At 34.3% G+C, this 20,055-nt stretch overlaps 1 protein-coding gene across 3 annotated transcripts in view; it reads right to left on the bottom strand.

Annotated features, from left to right (window-relative positions):
* Positions 1–33: 33 nt before the first annotated feature.
* The window catches only part of myo6a (myosin VIa), a 106,572-nt gene continuing 86,550 nt past the window's right edge, over positions 34–20,055 (bottom strand). The window contains exons 20-34 of one of the 3 annotated variants that reach the window (XM_051654686.1): positions 18,962–19,055; positions 18,356–18,486; positions 18,104–18,181; positions 17,528–17,657; positions 14,739–14,829; positions 14,058–14,208; positions 12,181–12,389; positions 10,690–10,768; positions 8,573–8,733; positions 7,758–7,793; positions 7,467–7,505; positions 5,723–5,826; positions 4,449–4,580; positions 2,854–3,072; positions 34–1,141 (exon numbers count right to left, since the gene is read on the bottom strand). In XM_051654686.1, the coding sequence (XP_051510646.1) occupies positions 942–1,141; positions 2,854–3,072; positions 4,449–4,580; positions 5,723–5,826; positions 7,467–7,505; positions 7,758–7,793; positions 8,573–8,733; positions 10,690–10,768; positions 12,181–12,389; positions 14,058–14,208; positions 14,739–14,829; positions 17,528–17,657; positions 18,104–18,181; positions 18,356–18,486; positions 18,962–19,055 (1,854 nt within the window). In that variant the 3' untranslated portion in view covers positions 34–941. The remainder of the gene's footprint in view (positions 1,142–2,853; positions 3,073–4,448; positions 4,581–5,722; positions 5,827–7,466; positions 7,506–7,757; positions 7,794–8,572; positions 8,734–10,689; positions 10,769–12,180; positions 12,390–14,057; positions 14,209–14,738; positions 14,830–17,527; positions 17,658–18,103; positions 18,182–18,355; positions 18,487–18,961; positions 19,056–20,055) is intronic. The other 2 variants (XM_051654687.1, XM_051654688.1) reach the window with 2 other exon arrangements.

Genomic DNA, 20,055 nt, shown 5'->3' with positions numbered 1-20,055 from the left:
TAATTAGGGCTTTAAATATTATATCATTAAAAAGATATTAAAATCATTTTTATTAAACATCTTTCACTCAAAAGTCACATTTAATGGTCATTACATACCAGAGTTTTGTATTTACTGTATTATAGCTTATTGCAAGCTGTTAAATTGACAGTGAATATCAAAAGTCAGAATAGTGTAAAGTGCTGAACCATCTCAGTATTTACATCTACATGTCTTTATTTCAATGTGAGACTCATTTAAATGTTAGGAAAAGACACTTATTGAATTTCTTCCAGGAACAATCTCAGTGAAGTATTTATGGATTATTCATATACCAAAAAAATTGTACATTACTTAAACTATATTAAGAGGCAGTTTAGAGGCAATTACACTGTCAAGAACAGTAATTTAAGTCAAAACAACGGCATGATTCAATGTGGCAGAATTTAAAATATGAAAAAAAAAAAAAAGACGGTTACTAAAGAAATACAAAAAAAAAAAAATAATTCAATGAATGCTGGTTAAATAGGCAGTCTTCCCTTATCAAATTACAGAGCTAAGTTTTTTAAAACACAGACCAGTGTATTTTCACAGCAAAAAAGAAAACATTTTCTTAATCAGTTTTTGTCTCCTTAAAACAAAATACGTTTATTTGGAAAGCATAATTTTCTGATTAATCTGAAATAAGTTATTTTTCAAAGCCCACTGACAAATATAGTCTTGTTTAAAGCTTAAACCTTACTAAATGTTGTGCGATTTATGCTTAAATCAAACTATATGCCAGTGTGGTAGGACAAATAAACATCAGGATATATCCTCTAAAAACAAGTCTTCCTATCGTACACAATTTTGCAAGGATGTTTAGGTGATTTTCCTGGAAAACAAGAAAAAAAAATACTGATTAAGAAATTCTTCTTTCTTGCATTAGAGATGCTCTTCAGATATAATGTGTGTGTGTGTGTTTATTTGAGCATGCTCTGCAGCATGGCAGTGGCATAAGTGGGCCGGGCCTGTCTGCTCTCGATGGCGTTTCTAAGGTACTGAATTCCTCCACAGCGTTCCCAGATCTCTTCAAACTGGCGGGGGAGAATCTCGGCACCACGCTTCCTTGTCAAACCGGTCTCCTCCAAACTCAACTCGCACATCTCCATGTCATCCTTCCCTAAACAGACAAACATATACAACAGTTCAGATAAACATTCATTTATAAACCCGTATAAAATATTTCACAGATTAGGGTGGCACAGATATTTAATTTTTGGCAAATAGAAATAAATATTTCCTAATAATAAACAGAAACAAATTATGATTTGGTGCATAACGCCAGACTTTAAATTAGGCAGATGCTATTTGCACTCACATAATGCAAATAAGGGTTTATGCTATTTACACCCCAATGCAAATAGTGCCAGAAATTATTTGCACCCCAACCCTGGTGCAAAAAATGGTAGATACTAATTGCATGCTGGTGCAAACAGTGTCAGATACTATTTGCACCCATATTTAAATACTAACATACAGTATATGGGCATCACTGCAGTGTGTTTATTATGTTGATTTAGAGTCCCACAGACACATTAACTTCTACCCCTAAACCTAACCATAACCTTTCCTTTTTTCTAGAGTAACCATGGTTTCACCATGGTATTTTTTGTCAATTTAAAATAACCACAAAATTAACCATGGTTACTATATTACCATCATATCATTGTACTAACACCATGGTTAGTTGCATTAGAACTATGGTTTCTGCCAAAGAACATGGTTACTACAATATTAGTAATACAGTGATGTAATCTACACATAATCGATACCGAACCGTGGGAGGGAACAAGTGCAATCAACAGACCCCGCCTCTGGGGGGGCGGGGTCTGCTGATGCTATTTACACTGGGGTGCAAATAAATACATCAGGGACTCTTATTTTGAAATGTCTGTGCTTTCAGCTCACACAAACCCACATGGGAAACAAAACCTGTGCTCTTACAATCATCTAGAATGTTTTACAATAGAATCACTATAAGGTAAACATTGCAAATTGTCATGTGTGCTCATTTTATAACATTTCACTTTAATAATCATGAATTTGTCCATAAACAGTGATGGTGACAGACTCTTGGCTCCATTACAATGATCTGTATGTAAATATTCACCATATTAAGCTTTCTGTAGCCTATATATTCACCAGATAAAGAGTTTTGGCCACAGAGGAACATGGATGTCGATTATTGCCAATAACCGATAGTTCAGAACACAGATTAACTGGTAAAACCGATATATCGGTTGACATGTGTCATGCTACACTGCTATGCACTGGAAAAAGTATCTTAGTACTGGAAAAGCAACACTGTTTTAAAAACAGCTTAACTAATGTTACACTACTGAAAAATGTAGTTGAGATAGCACTAATTATAGTTAGTTACTCCACAATTCTGATAAAAGCAGATTTTATATTTCATATTCTGATAATTCTGAAAAAAATACACATTGACTGACAATGACATAGTAACCGATATATCGCATATCATAAACACATAAAGCACTTACACAGACAAAAAACAAAATACTAATACAAAAATTTAACTAAATTACTAAAATATTTAAAGATGAAGTGTGTACTTTTATCTATGTTAATACTCTCTTTTATCCAAGTTTAATATGCCGAGTAAAAACATTTCAAAACATCCCCACAGGCATGACATACAGTAGCAAAACTGACTCAACCAATGGCACGAGTTTGGGGCAGGACTTTCTGTATTCAACCAATGGAAGATGGATGAGTGTTTAGGAAACCTGTTTGAAAACATTCATTTTTGTCATTCTGTCACTTCAGCTTTAAAGAAATGTATTTAAACGTGTTTAAAGTGAATGAGACCTGCCACCAGTAGAATGGGGTATTTTTCTGGGTGCAGCTCCATCTGTCGGGCGATCCACGGCCCGTCAAAGTGGGCGTACCACCATCCTTTCTTCTTGCTCTGGGGGTCTTTGTATTCGTCCCCCGGTCGGATGAAGGGAATGCGGAAGAATCGCTGCTGTCGATTCATCACGATCTCGTGCTTTTGAAGCATGACGGGTGGAGCCGGGTTCTGCTGGGCTACAGGATGATAAAAACATATCTTTCATTAATACTGCAGTGTCTGGAAGCCACTCAACTGTTCAATAAAAGTGAAGATGTTTCTTCTTTCTAATGTGCACAATGGGTGAATCTCATGAAAACATGACTAAAACAATAAGAAATAAAATATGAGTTATGAAATTATAAAAAAAAAAGGGTTTCTTAAGATTTTTGCACTGTGACATTAATTTTGACAAATATGCACATATGCCCATCAAATTGTCATCACTGTTATTGCATTGCTGAAAAAAGCTTGTTTCCTTTGTTAACTACAAAAAATTATGAGATTAAACACGACTAAATACTTGGATTGTTATTAAAAGATCACAATATATAGTTAGAAATTTTTACGCTAATTTAAAAAAATCTGAATATTTTTATAGACATTTAAATTTAAGTAATTGATGACACTTTATATACAGTGGCCCCAAAAAGTATTCATCATTTGTTTGAAAACTTGCTTGTCATTTTGCATCTAATGCGATGACATTTTAAGTGGCCAACACTGTCTGCTTTTCATATTGTTGAAGCGTCTTATTTGTTTATTAGTAAACTGACAGTTGGGTTAATTTTTCACTTGAGCAATGCCATTCTGTTTATACTGTAAATAGTTATTATCATTAGGAAAGCTGCACGGGGTGAGCAGTGTTTTGTTTACTGTAAATATTATTTTCTATTGGTTTATGTTAGTGAGGTAAGGTAATTATTGTATTTACAGTCATTTTTCTTTGTAATTTCACAAGTTGTTAAGTTATGTGTTGGGGAGTTATTTAGCTGATGGTTTATTATTTTGGTCTTACCTCTGAAGCCTTGGCTTCCAACTATTCCACCTATTCCTACTATTTCAAAATAAAATAGAAAAGAGTTTCTGTTTACAGTGTGCCATTTATGTTGCACCCTTACACGGGGTGTAACACACTTCTAGCCGATCTCAATGTTTTAATGAGACCTCCTGAATTGAATAGGGTGAACAAATGACCAGAATAAAAAACGAGCACTTTTATTTTCATTAATTAAATTAAACTCACCTTTTGTGTTACACAGAAGAAATAACATCAAACGGAACAACACAAGTGTGAGTAAATAATGACAGAACTTCATTATTGGGTAAACTATCCCTTTCTCTTTTGTCATGTTTTTAAGACAATGCAAATGGTTTATCAGATTACTAAAAGTGAATAGGTTTGTTTTTATAAGATATTAGACAGTTGCCGTCACATTGATATCAATCAAAATAAACTTAAGATTAATTATCAGGACAAATGGCATCCCGTAATTCTGTAAGGACGTGGGACATGATTTGAAAATCGGCATGTCTAGTCACTCTATAAATATGAAGCTGTGGTATTGCTAACCGTAGTCCGTGATGACTTTTGGAGCTCTCTGTTCATCCTGAACGTTGCGTTTCTTGTTCTTTGACTTCCATGCGTGATAAACCTTCAGTCTGCGGTGAAACTCCTCACGACACGCCGCCAACAACTCGATATCTGCCGGCAGAGAAAGAATAATAGCGTGAAAAAAAAAAAAAGGAGTTAAAAACAAATAAAGACATTTCCATTATAAAAATGTTCCATAAGCATAAACAACAACCGTTTCAAATAGCTATGACAAGGTTAGCAATGCTCATTCCCTGTATTTATTGTTGTTCTGAAATCAAAAGAGACTAATACTAACAAACTAACAAAATATATATTGTTCCCATTTATGAAATCGCCAATATTTAACTGATTTAATTACAATTAATTGTTACATTTATTAATTTATTAAAATATGATTAATTATGAAAAATACTGCTTATACCAATGTACTGAGAAAACCGCCCAAAGGAAGATAAAAGACATTAGCACATTACTGTGGCAGATGAGTGAAGCATTGTACATACAAAAAGTAGCTTCAGAAGTCCATAAATTGTTTTATTTCCATATCATTGAACACAAGTCTGTCACTGGCCTACAGTCCACAGCAATCCATTTTGCAAGTTTGTAAATCTGTCCAAGGTAGACTTAGGGACCATTCGCACAGGATGTGTTCTTGTGCTCTGTCTGACCTTTTTTTAAATAGTTTGTCTATTTATTATACGGCTGTCTTTGACCATTGCGATGCATCTTGCCTTGAGCGCTGTGTTTTTAAGATTATGTGTCAAGTTAAAATTCGTTCAATGTACAACTCCAATTCCGAAAAAGATGGGAAGGTATGGAAAATTCTAATAAAAACAAAAAGGAGTGAATTGTAAGTTCTATTCACCCAGTGCTGTATTGAAAGCACTACAAGAACACATTATTTGATGTTTTACCTTGTGAATGTAGTTGTTTTTTGAAAGTATACACTAATTTCAAATCACATGATTGCAATATGCTCGGAAAAAATTGGGACAGTCGAATGTTTACCACTGTGTAACATCACCCTTTCTTCTAATAACACTTATCAAGTGTTTGGGCACTGAAGACACATTCTCCTTTTTGTTTTTATTAGCATGTTCCAAACTGTCACAACTTTTTCAGAATTGGGGTTGTATCAAAATGAGTCTCAAGACCCCTGTTTCAAGTTCCATTCTGTTGCTCTCCGTCCAGCTGTTGTACTAAATTAACAGCACTAGAAAAAAAATAATAAATTCAATTAAATCTCTTACCACAGGATGTATTGATGGCATCTCGTAATTCAGCATACTTCCACTTGCTCAGTTCATATTTCTTGACATCAGCTTGAGCGTTAGTGGCCGATACCTGTGGACTTCTGAAAAACCAAACAAAACCAAATGAAGGAATTAAACAATAAGAGGACAAAAATGCTAATGAACAGTACTGAAAAAGGCAAATGGCTTTAACACAATACAATGCCTGTAACAGAATGTCCTATCTAATGAGAGCTGGGCATTTGAGTAGCATATATGTGCAATAATTATACATAGATTAAATACATAAAGATAAGTGTAAAATGCCTCTCAGGGAAATGAATGGTCTATTTTAATTACTAATTGGCTGAAATGTATCAGACTTCCTAATGTTACAAAAAAAAAAAAAAAAAAATCATTAATAGCATCACTACATTTACATTACAAACATGCACCACCAGTCACAAGTTTGGACAGGCATGATTGAATTTGATCTCATAAACTTACAAATCTTTTGACCATAAACCATACATGGGAACTCCTTCAATACTGTTTAAAAAAAGCATCGCAAAATGCACCTTGTAAAGCCGGTTGAGAGAATGAACATAGAAAATGAGCAGAAAATGAACAGAGTGTGCAGAGCTGTTTTCTAGACAAAGGGAGGGGGGCCACTTTGAAGAAGTTCAAATATAAGATTGTTTTGATTTATTGAACATTTTTGTCACTACATAATTCTCATACTTCCATGTGTGTCATTTTATCAACTATTATTCTAGAATATGGAGGGAAAATATGTTTTTTTTTTAATACAGAATGAGTAGAATGAGTGTCCAAACTTCTGACTGGTAGTGTACAGTCCATAATTTGCAACAAAATTCATCTACTGTATAAACTTCAATATAAAACATTATTTTTAAAGATTGATGTTAAAAGTATTAGGAATATCACTCAGAGTAACCAATGGTTTAAACCAGTGGTTCTCAACCTTTTTTGAGTACTGGACCCCATCATATGTCAAACCAGTTTCAACAAAAACAAAACATTATATTTCAGTAACAGAACAATATTGTAACACTGAATTTACTTACATGGCTTGATACAATTGACGCATACGTTAGTGAGCTGGTTTTATTGGCAGAAAACAAGATACTTTGTATAATAAAAACCTGACTTTTAACCTGAGTTTTTCTGTTATTGAAAATTATATTGCGGTGCCAAAATATACCCAATTAAAAAAATCATGCATCAAAAATTTTTTATTTAACATAATACGATCATCAGTCAAATATTTGTAAATGATTCTACGGACCCCCTGCAATTACACCATGGACCATTGGTTGAGAAACACTGGTTTAAACAACCACAGAATAAAAATAACACCAAGTCTCAATAATAACAATAGCAACAAAAATAATCTTTCACAATCAGTTACAGAAACAGAACAAAAGCATAGCAACTTGTAATCAGATTAAAGAAGGAAACAGATTCATTCTTGAGCAGAAATGAAACTAGAATCTGACTACTACAATAACTATACAGCCTATAAAGTAGTTATTAATAATGATTAATATAACTATAGAATCTGGAATAATTAAACAAGATGAAATATTGTGAATGAATTGGATTATCTGAATTGCGCAAATCATTATTATGAACCAATATGTATCAATTTACAGTTTTTGAAGTGATTTTTCAGAGGATAAGATACAGCCTTTTGGTTGTAAACAGATCTGTAGTGATATAAACAAACCCCTCTACGCACCGAGCCAGCAGATCAGACATTTCCTTGGCCATTTCCTCCCTATAGGACATGATGATTGGACCATACAAATGTTAGTATATGTATGTCTTTTATCTGTGTTAGTATATGTACAGCATGTGTTTTATATCTGGATGTGATAACAGAATACTCCCCTGATGTCCCCATCATCTAGATTCCCATTAACTACTTCTGTAGATATTTAACACTACTGTGTACTATGCTAATCTAATAATTAGCAATATACAATAATGATGATTTTCAATAGGAGACGTAGTGTAAAATGTAACATACATGGTCAAGCTCTTGAGCTTTTGTTGTGGTGCAACACTGTAAAAACACAGAGGAAGAGTGTTAAATAGAGTGATGGAGACAAAAATGAAGATCTCCATCGTTAAATGGACAATCCCACCACCAGTAAAGCTTTAAAGGAATGTTCTGGGTTCAATACAATTATAGCTTTATCCACGGCATTTGTGGCATAATGTTGATTTTCCCAGAAAATAATTCGAACTCATCCCTCAGTTTATATTTAAAGCTAAATAAACCACAGTACTGCCTTTCCAATGGAAGTCTATGGTGAAGGGTTTAAAAGCAGAAACGTAAAGCTTGCATTTTTTGTTAAAGCTCTTACGTGAATTATTCAGCAAAACCCTGTTCATTATTTGAGTTGTAAAGCTGTCTTAATCATTTTGAGGTGGGACTACTTTTCTAGGCGAATGAACATATGGTTATGCCTTATGGAGGGCCAAATGACTCAAAATTAGATCACTAAAAAAAAATATTTAAATATGGAAATAGATCATTTTATTTGCTCTGCCCGTTTGGGAACTGTATAGGTATGATGGTATCTATCAGGGATGTCAAACTCTGTTTCTGGAGTTCAGCTTATTTAAAAACACACCTGAACCAGTTAATCGAGGTGTTCTGAATTACTTAAAAGTTACAGGAAGGTGTGTTGGAGCAGAGTTGGAACAAAACTCTTACTGTGATATAAAATGACTCATATGGTGAAAAAAATTTTGGTCACACCTAAATACAATGAAACCAAAACAGCTTTTTGAGCTGTGTCAGATGTTTTGAGACTGAACGTGCTGGTGTGACGGTACCTGCGCTGACATGTGTCTGTGGGCGTCTCCTCTGGAATCAGCTCGGCCTCACTCTGGGCGATCCTCAGGGCGAGCTCACGATCTCGCCGCTCTTGTTCTAGCATGGTCTGCCGCGCCGCCTCCTGCTCTTTCTCTGCCTCCAACTGCAGCTCCATCTCCTCCTGACAGACACAGTAACACACGTCACACATCAACCGCTCCATCATAAATGGCTTACACTTTTATCATATGCAACAGTATATTCAAGGTATACACTTTATAAATCCATGTATCCATGACGTTACAAGCGCTCTTCTGGTTAAAGGAATATTCTGGGTTCAATACAAGTTAAGCTCAATCGACAGCATTTGTGGCATAATGTTGATTGCCACAAAAATTAATTTGACTCATCCCTCCTTTTCTTTAAAAACAGCAAAAATTGACACTAAAATCATGTTAACACACATTTGTCATGTGGCTAAACTTTTGAAACAGTGAGTATTTTAACATTCAAAAATTGGCCCCATTCACTTCCATTGAAAGTGTCTCACTGAAACACAGATTTTTGCTTTTTTTTTAAAGAAAAGGAGGGGCAAGACAACATTTATTTTTGTGGTAATCAATATTATGCCACAAATGCTGTCGATTGAGCTTAACTTGTATTGAACCCGGAATATTCCTTTAAGTTGCAGAAACCCTTTTATTTGGGGTGGGGAAATTAACACTCACCATGCTGCAAACACAAGTAAAAACTCACCAGTTGGCCTGTACATGGTTTAAAGGTTAAGTATGTAGTTTTTTTTTTTTAATATGTTAAAATACAAAAAAACTTGTGGCACAACCAGTCTGACACAGCAACAATGGCTCAACCAATGACTTGCGTTTGGGGTGGGACTATTTATTTTAGCTGATCAATGTTAGATGGGAGTGCCCTTACAAAATCACTGCAAATTTGCCGCAAACTCTTCACAGATAATTTTCACATGCAAATGAGCTTTGCGGCAAACTTGTGGCAAATTGTCCAAACTTCTGGCAAACTTTTGCGGCGAATCACAGGCTCATTTGCATGTAAAAAATACAGAGCTGTAAATTTGCAGCTAGTTTTGATTTTCTGTAAGAGTGTTCAGGAAACCTCTTTGGAAACAGTTATTATTTTTGCAATTCTATTTGGTGACACTAGTGGTGCAGAAATGACACACTTCAGATTTAATGTAGAGGTTGACTGACAGTGGATTTTGCAGATACCGAAAACTAAGGTGGTGGAAAAGAACGATAACCGATTAATCGGCCAATAGTTTTTAAGATACATTTATTTAATGTTATGTGATTGGCATGGACATAGAGGCTAAAAGAGTCCAAAATGAGTAAAATCCCAGATGTGTTTGTTGTGCAACCAAAGTCCCAATAATAACCAGAAAAAAATAAGATTTGGTGCATAACGTGTGATTTTTGAATTATAAACAAGCCCGAAATACACTGGGATTCTTATTTTGAAATGTTTGTGCTTCCATGACACCAACACACATGGGAAGTAAAACATGTGCTCTTTAAATAAACAATTACAATTTAATTGCTATTAAAAAAAGTGTCATATGGGCTAATTAATGCTGTATGAGCTGTAATTTATCAACAGTTGATCATCATTCATCAATAGTAAATCATCACAAATAGCTTGTCAATTGTCGTTTTTTTTTTTATGAATTTTTTTTTTTATAACATTTCGCATTAATAATCATGAATTAGTCCATAAACAGTGCTGGTGAAAGAGTCTTGGCTTCAATACAATGCGGTATATAGAAATATTCACCAAATTAAGCTTTTTGTAGCCTTTATATTCACCAGATAAAGGGTTTTGGTAAAAAAATTATAATAAAAAAAATATATATATTGGCAACTATCGCCGTCAATTTTTGTCAATAACTAATAATTCTAAAAAGCAACTATTGGCTCTGATTATCGGTAAAACCGATATATCGGTCAAGCTCTACTTTAATGTTAATAATAGTCCACATATGAGGTAAATACTTATGGCTCTAAAGATACTTGTTACATGTTCTCAATTCAGCCGAATGTGAATTGTGGACCTGCTGTGGGTAAAAGTGCTGGAGTGATATAGTGAAGTGTAAATCTAAGGTCACCTGCATTCTCCTCTCCTCCTCTTCTCTTTTCTTACGCTCTTCCTCTTCCTGTTTCCTCTTCAACTCCATCTCTGCTTTCCTGAGAGACACAGATCAATGGTCATTTACACATAGAAGTCTTAAAGGTGTAGCAGCAATAACAGTCATTTTAATTGTAAAGGTCAGAGAGAGGGTGGAAAATGACACACTGACACACCATTCAATTTTATTTCACTTTTCATCATTTTCCACAGAAGACAGAAAGTAATTTGGATTTGGAACAACATAAGGGTGAGAAATGTATGACATAATATTTATTCTTGGGTGAACTATCCTTTAGAGGCACGTTTTCATGAAGTGTGCTGCTGTATAGAGGTAGACCGATATATGGGTTTTACTCATTAATCAGTGTCGATAGTTGCTTTTGGGAACTATTGGTTATCGGTAAAAATCTTTGCATATAGTTATTTTTTACATTTTTATTATTCCTCTGTGGTCGGTGCTGGAGGATTCTACAGTTAAAACGGCTTGGTTTTAGAATATTACAGCGATCTCTAGAGGTGAAATAAAAAACAATCATGTGGGGATTTGCTGTAACTATATCTTTTATCATTGACAATATTCATCCATATTTTTATCCTCACTTCAATGCATATTTTGTTATTTTGATTAGATAATCAAGGGCATGCAAATAAAAATGCGAGAAAAAAACCTCCCCTGTCTCCAACTTCATATCTGTGAATAATAATAAACCTTATTCCTCATTAAACCTCATATGGTGAATATAAATCTTAATGTGGTAAATACTTCACTGTAATGGAGCTAAGTTCATGTCATTTCAAATAAGAGCCCCTTGTGTGTTTTGGGCTTGTTTTAGTTTTCAGTAATTTTTTACTCATTAAAAAAGTTGTACTACTTCAGAAATAAATTGTCATTTTGAAACATATGTATAAAATCATGAGCACTCACATGAGATGGAGACTCCAGTCATATCAGTAACCTTATAAAAGCTGTTTTATTCTACATGGAGAGGGTCCCCTCATGGGGGCGGCCATGCTTGGATCACATGACCAGCCGAATACTACTCGCTTAATCTCTGTAACCACCCTGGTATAGGACACTTTCACTCATGGATTAATTTAATCATGGCTGACTGTGAATAGTGAATTTCTACATTTGTAACTGAAAACTATTGTGTCTGAATGATACTTCAACCACACCTCTAGGTGTCAGTGTAAGTCCAAGACAACATACATAGAAAATGACTGAATGCACCTTGAAAAGTCCCACATTATGCACTGAATCTTTTTGAAAAATAAACTGCATCTAGGATTTTAGTCATTTGGACTCTTGTGGCCTCTACGTCTGCGCCCGTCATAGTTAAGAAAGATTAAGAAAATGTTTTAACATTCTATAAATCGATTTTAAAACCTATCAGTCGATTAATCAGTTATCAGTCTTTTCCCACCACCTTAGTTATCGGTCGGTCGACCTCTACTGCTGGATACTCACAGGCGTCTCTCCTCTCCCTCTTGTTTGCGTCTCTGTTCATCTTCCTCACGTCTCTTTCTCTCTTTCTCCATTTCCTCTTGGATTCTTCTGAGGCGCTCCATCTCCTCCTCCTCCTGTTTCTTCTTCTGCATGTTGCTGAGCAGCTCTTGTGAGCGTGTAACCAGAGCCTGATGCTCATGATCAATGTCAATACGGCTCATCACAGTGCTCTAGAGGATGACACATGCAGTACAGAACTGAATAAAACTTTATAGGAATATTCTGGGTCCAATACAAGTTAAGCTCAATCGACATCATTTGTGGCATAATGTTGATTAAAGTAAAAATTGAATTCATCTTGTCCCTCCTTTTCTTTAAAAACAGCAAAAATCGAGGTTACAGTGAGGCACTTACAATGGAAGTGAATGGGGCCAATTTTTGGAGGGTTTAAAGGCAGAAATGTGAAGCTTATAATAAAAATAAAAAAAAACACTTAAATTCATTCTTCTGTTAAAACTCAATTATTATTTGAGCTGTAAAGTTGTTTAAATTGTCATTTTAGGGTTTTTTGACATTACATCATCATGGCAACAAAGTTGTAAAACTGGCTATAACTTAACACAGAAAATGTTAGTAAGCAATTGTATCACACTAAAATCATGTTAACACACATATTGTTTATGTCTTGTGTCTTTACTTTTGAAAAAGTGAGTATTTTAACGTTCAAAAATTGGCCCCCATTCACTTCCATTGTAAGTGCCTCACTACAACCCAGATTTTTTTTTTTTTTAAAGAAAAGGAGGGGCAAGACAAAATACATTTTTGTGGTAATCAACATTATGCCACAAATGCTGTCGATTGAGCTTAACTTGTATTGAACTCAGAATATTCCTTTACGAACATTACTTTACTGCTGCTAACATACTCGGGTGTTTCCTCAAGTACACACTTTTATGTCTGATTTTTATTTTATTTTATTGCTATATTAAGAATTATGGTGATCAGTATGAGATTTTTGCATTACAGTAATGAGAATTCCTTGAGGCAAATGAGAATAATTGTCATTAAATAATGCCACAATGCAAATAAACTTAATGGTACCATTGTTAATTGTGATTTAAAAAAAAAAAAAAAAAAAAGTGATTCAGTTCTCTGAGACCTATCTTAAAAGGATAGTTCACTCAAAAAAAAAAAAAAAAAAAAAAAAAAAAAGAAATAATTAAATTCAGTAATTTAATTAAATTTTTTTTTTTTTTTTTGGGTGAACTATCCTTTTAAGATAGGTCTCAGAGAACTGGATCACTTCTGGTGGAAACAAACAGTCTCCGGATCAGTCTGTGAAAGGATGAAACAATCTGCATTTTTAAAGAAACTAAAAATAAAATAATGTATATATATATATATATATATATATATATATATATATATATATATATATATATATATATATATATATATATATATATATATGAGTAATTATATTTTTCTTTTGAGGAAAATGTCCTTTAATTTAGTACATATTTCATCATGTCATATTCATTTATTTTAGTCAATATTACTTTTAAATAACTTACAGTTATTTAAACATGTATGAAACATATCAAAGATTAAATAACATGAGAAAACTTTCCTAAAGACCTGAGCTCCTGAAATAACAGCATATAATGAATATACTGAAGTATTAACTACTTTTTAGAAGTTACTTTGTAGACAGTCTAGGTTATTGCGTTACATGTTTTTACGGAATTTTAATTCAAACTGTTTGATAATCCTTATGCTGCAAGTTTTTCATCTCATCTTCATTATCGTTGACAAAAACAAACAACAACAAAAACCTTCATTAATAAACATTTTTGTCAGTAATTTCATTGATGAGATTAACACTGAATGGTACACACCTTAATCTTGAGTATATGTGCATTGATAGAGGAATCTAGATCTTGCATGTGTTTGCTCATTTCCTGTTTGCCCTCTTTCAGTCCTGAAACCACCTCATTCAATTTCTCCATCCTCTTCTTCAGGTTACGAGCTTTCACCAGCCCTTCAATACTAACAAACACACACAAAGTCACAATTACTTACTGTAAATAAGAACTATCAAATGTTTAAAGCTGCTGCTGTGTATTTTCTGTGCCAGTGTATTTCCAAGGTTTTTACAATTGTACAGCATGTACAGCATCTGTCACATGCAGTTTATTACCACAGAAAATAATGTGACATCCTTCAGTTTGTACAAATGAAAGGAAAAGGCTTAACAGTAATGCATGTACTGTGGGAGTCTATGGGGCAAGTGTACTGGGGAGTTTTAAAAGCAGAAATGTGAAGCTTGTATTTTTGTGAAAGGACCAATTATTTAGTAAAAATGTGTGTTTGAGCTGTAAAGTTGTGTAAATTGCCTGTTTTGAAGTGAGACAACTTTTCTAGGCCGGTGAACTTCTGGTTATGCATAACTGATATAATTCCTGAGTTTGCTGCATTAAAAAGTGCTTAACAGAGAGTTACATCACATCCTTACAGTACAGCACGCCACTATCTTAATGAAGTGAAGGACAGTGTAGAAGAGTGAAGGTGCTGCTCACCGTGGTTTATGTTTCCTCTTGCACAGCCACATGCGAACAGTCTTCTGCATCTGGATGCACGCTTGAGCTCGGTACAGCATCTTATTCTTCACTGATAGAGCAAGAGACCCAAATTAAACAATCACTTCTAAGAAACATCACTAAAATGCATCTTTTGTTTCTCCTGAAACATTTCTTGAGGATTTGAGCTTGTCGTTCACCATTCAGAATTGAACTGAGAATGCTTTTAAATTTCAGTTTAGTTCCTGACAATTGAATGTGTATTGAGGTAGCACGCAGGATGCAGAATTGTTATTTGGATTTTAATTTAAGGAAGGGGAATAAGAATGGAATGAAACTCTTTTCTGTATGACATGGTATATACTATGGAGGGCCAAATATTAAATATTTAAAAATATTTAAATATTCAAATAATTAATTAAATACAAAATGAAATGGTTAAAAAGTATAAAATTATCAAATTAATCATAAATCAATAAATGTCGCTTATATTTCATTTTAGCATTATCTTTAAGTTGATTTCTCATTTATGCATGAGCTTCGTGTCTTTTCATTTTCAGGGTAATGGCTCTCGACACGTCACTCAACGACAGTAGGCATCACCTTTTAAAGCAGGATGTCCTCTTCCATAATGACCTTCTTAAGGTCATTTTCAGCATTTATTTCGGCAAACAGTTCTTTCATTCTCTAAATGGTTTAAAAAGTTATTGTCAACGGTTTGGTTTGCAACTTCATCTAAAAATCTCGTATTGCTCCAAGTTTAGCCATAGTTGCGGTGTGGAAAAAGTCCAGAAAGTCCAAAGAAATCTATCAAGAAAGGCGACACTCACTGTTGTTGAGTGACGTGCTGATAGCCGTAACCCTGAAAATTAAAAATAAATAAATAAAAGACACAAGCTCATGCTTAAATGAATAAATTAACCCAAAGATAATGCTAAATTAATGCTAAAATGGAATAAAAGGGACATTTAATTATTTATTTAGTGATTTTATGATTATTATAATTTAATTTATTTATTTTTTAATTTTGAGTAATTTGACCCTCCATTTCATACATACAATATATGTTTTAGGAGCAATGAATGTTTGAAATGCCACAAATAGCAATAAGTATTATACATTTCACTATATTTAATAAATTACCTCCCAGAATGCTCTAATTTACCCCAAATTATTTATGTTTTGTCACAAAGCAAATGACATTCCTATTTTTTGTGACTGAATTTATTTTAGTAAATTCCTCTTCCTGTCATTCCTTGTAAAATTCCAGGGTATAGATTAAAATTGTATACATTCCAATTTTATTAATTTCCATATATATATACACACACACACACACACACACACACACACACACATATACACTGGTGGCCAAAAGTTTGGTATAATGTACAGATATTGCTGTTTCAGGAAGGAAATTGGTACTTTAATTCATCAAAGTGGCATTCAAATGATCACAAAGTATAGTCAGGACATTACGGATGTAAAAAAAAAACAGCACCATCACTATTTGAAAAAAGTCATTTTTGATCAAATCTAGACAGGCCCCATTTCCAGCAGCCATCACTCCAACACCTTATTCTTGAGCAATCATGCTAAATTGCTAATTTGGTACTAGAAAATCACTTGCCATTATATCAAACACAGTTGAAAGCTATTTGGTTTGTTAAATGAAGCTTAACATTGTCTTTGTGTTTTTTTGAGTTGCCACAGTATGCAATAGACTGGCATGTTTTAAGGTCGATATTAGGTCATAAATCGCAAAAAAGACACAGCTTTCTCTTGAAACTCATCAGTCAATTATTGTTTTGAGGAATGAAGGCTATACAATGCTTGAAATTGCCAAAAAACTGAAGATTTCATACAAAGGTGTACTCTACAGTCTTCAAAGACAAAGGACAACTGGCTCTAACAAGGACAGAAAGAGATGTGGAAGGCCAGATGTACAACTAAACAAGAGGATAAGTACATCAGAGTCTCTAGTTTGAGAAATAGACGCCTCACATGTCCTCAGCTGACAGCTTCATTGAATTCTACCTGCTCAACACCAGTTTAATGTACAACAGTAATGAGAAGACTCATGGCCTTATGGGAAGAATTGCAAAGAAAAAGACACTTTTGAATCAGAAAAACAAAAAGAAAAGGTTCGAGTGGGCAAAGAAACGCAGGCATTGGACAACAGATAATTGGAAAAGTGTGTTATGGATCTTAACCCCACTGAGCTTTTGTGGGATCAGCTAGACTGTAAGGTGTGTGAGAATGCCCGACAAGACCGCCACATCTATGGCAAGTGCTACAGGAAGTGTGGGGTGAAATGTCACATGAGTATCTGGACAAACTGACAGCTAGAATGCCAAGGATCTGCAAAGCTGTCATTGCTGCACGTGGAGGATTTTTTTGATGAGAACTCTGAAGTAGTTTCTGAACATTCTGAACATTCAGAAAATTCAAGTTCTGAACATTTTTTTCAAATTGATTATTAATTATTAATAACCTGACTATACATTGTGACCAGTTGAATGCCACTTTGGTGAAATAAAGTACCGATTTCTTTCCATAAGAGCATAATCTGTACATTATTCCAAACTTTTGGCTGCCAGTGTATATTTCTTCCCTTATAAAATGATGAGGGGTATGCTTTCACATTTAGGCATAAATATTGGCAGAAGAGTTTTTTATTTTATTTTAATTTGTGTACATTTGGTCCTCCATAATAAAGCATGTAAGCCAGTGCATTCTAGCTCTTAAGATCGTAATCATCAAAGGAAACAGAACTGTAGGTTACATACGTTTAATAACGGACAGCGCACACCACTGCACCTTCTTCCAGCGGCTGCAGATGAGCCATTTATTGACACGTTTGACAAGCTCAGCCAGATGATCGGGATCTGATTTCATGATCTGATCAAACTCTGCAAACTGACATCAGACCAAGATGACAACAATCAATTCATCTGTACAGTTCTCACTGACTGACTATCGAGGGCCTGTTATGCTGTAAAATGCAAAATAAAGTTTCCAATCATGTGTTTAAACAGATAAATGATTCATCAAATCAAATTGGATGAATCTCATGAAACCTTTCAAGAAGATGTTGAGGTCATATTTCACCTCAAAAAAAAAAAAAAAAAAAAAGAAAATAACAAGAAACGCAAAAATCCCATTGCAGTAAAACAAATGAAATGTTATTTAAATTGTAACATTTATAAAGTGCAATTGTAAGTACACATAATTGTAGTATACGTATGCAAAATATCATTTTTCTCTTTTGATTTTGGAGAAATAAATAAGACGGACATTTCTTCATGAGACTCATCCTGTTCGAGTCAGATTATTATTCAAATAAACAGTATATATATAATCACCTTTCCAGGTCTGAAGAAAACCTTCGTCAAACCAAATTTATAATCGTTTTCATTCAGGCCGAGCGCTTTGAACAAAGCCTGGAGAAAAAAAAAAACACCAATACAGTAAAAAAGCATTCAAATTTTTTCTAAATACTGAGAGGTTGTTGGTAAAAGTCAACTAACACACACACTAAACAATCTGATTCTTCACATACACATCCTCTGTAATAACAGCTTGTTGTTTGCTGATCTAGACACACACACACACACCTTGCAGAAGAGTCGTGGGTCGAGTCGTGTGAGCTTGGCAGGCATGTACTCTTTGTACATGTTGTAGAGCTCGTGGAAGGGTGCACGCGAGGGGAAGCCACCCTGCATCAGATCCAACACAGACACCATACCTGACCACACAAACACACACACACAAAACAACTAGTCAGACACGGTCAGAGATAATACTCACGGTACACACACAAACAAGTAAGTGGACTGATAGGTCTGATAACCTAAACCAGCCCATGGTGGTTTGCTGGTCTAGCTGGTGATTAGCTAGAGGTTCTCCGAGCCTGACCAGTGATTGTACCACAGCTAAGGGATGTACTTAGGGAGTAAAATCACATTTACCATGGTAAAATGACTCTATGCCACAGCCTGACAAGGCTTACTGTACAAACTGACTTGAATGTCAATTCGATTTTTTATATATATTTTTGTGATTTTTAAAAGCACAAGGCTCATTGTTAGTCCTTGAGTACTCACAATCTGCTGAATATGCAATATATAGGCCTATCTATTTTGACTGTGACATGCTGAGGCGGTTTTGTTTAATCACACGATATGTGTACTGGCATATGTTACTGCAGTGTGTGTGTTCACCTGAGCACTGAAGTTGTGACAGTATCTGAGCTCCCTCAAACTGATGACTGATCATCTTTAGATTGGGCTTCACACAGCGGATAAAACTTGAACCCTGTAAAACACACACACACACACACACACACACACAATCATTACCAGCTATGAAAATTCAAAAAGACTTCACAATGCAAAATATTGTTTTCTCATCAATGAATTATTTCTGGTTTTCCAGTAAAATATCTAAAAATCCTTCAAACAAGATAAACTTAATTGAGTAGCAAATACTTGCGCTCCCTTAAAGGGATAGTTCATCCAAAAATGAAAATTCTCTCATTTACTCACCATCATGCCATCGACTTTAAATAAATAAAGATCTTTAGAAGAATATTTTCTCTGTAGATCTCTGTAGGTCTATAAAGTGAATGGTGGCCAAAACTTTGAAGTTCCAAAAAGCACATAAAGGCAGTATAAAAGTAATCCATATGACTCCAGTGTATAAATCTTCAGAAGCGTAATGATAAGTGTGGGTGAAAAACAGATCAATAGTCCTTTTTATACTATAAACCTCTAATTTCAAACAGCCCTCCTAAGCATTCTTCATCCACCTACTGAGCAGGGAGGAGAATTTATGGTAAATAGGAAAGAAGTTCTCTAAAACATTTATCTGTTTCTCACCCACACCTATCATTACGCTTCTGAAGACATGGATTTAACCACTAAGGTCATATGGATTACTTTTATGTTGCATTGATGTGCTTTTTGGAGCTTCAAAGGTCTGATCATCATTCACTTGTATTGTATGGACCTACAGAGCTGAAATATTCTTCTAAAAATCTTCATTTGTGTTCTGCAGAAGAATGAAACTCATACACATCTGGGATGGCATGAGGGTGAATAAATTTTCATTTTTGGGAGAACTATCCCTTTTAAGACAGTGAGACTTTCTTTTTTTTTTTTTTTTTTTTTCCAGAGACTACACTGTTTCTTGAATTAAGTTTATTTTTCTTAATCCATTAGAAAGGGTATTATTTTTTTATTTTCATATTTAATCATATATTAATTATCAATTAGTGTCAATTTATGTTAAAATCAAGAAAAAATTATCTGCCAAT

The sequence above is a fragment of the Myxocyprinus asiaticus genome, chromosome 25 (genome assembly GCF_019703515.2).
Source record: "Myxocyprinus asiaticus isolate MX2 ecotype Aquarium Trade chromosome 25, UBuf_Myxa_2, whole genome shotgun sequence".
NCBI classification, from domain to species: Eukaryota; Metazoa; Chordata; class Actinopteri; order Cypriniformes; family Catostomidae; genus Myxocyprinus; species Myxocyprinus asiaticus.
This window is presented reverse-complemented; position numbering and strand designations above follow the sequence as displayed.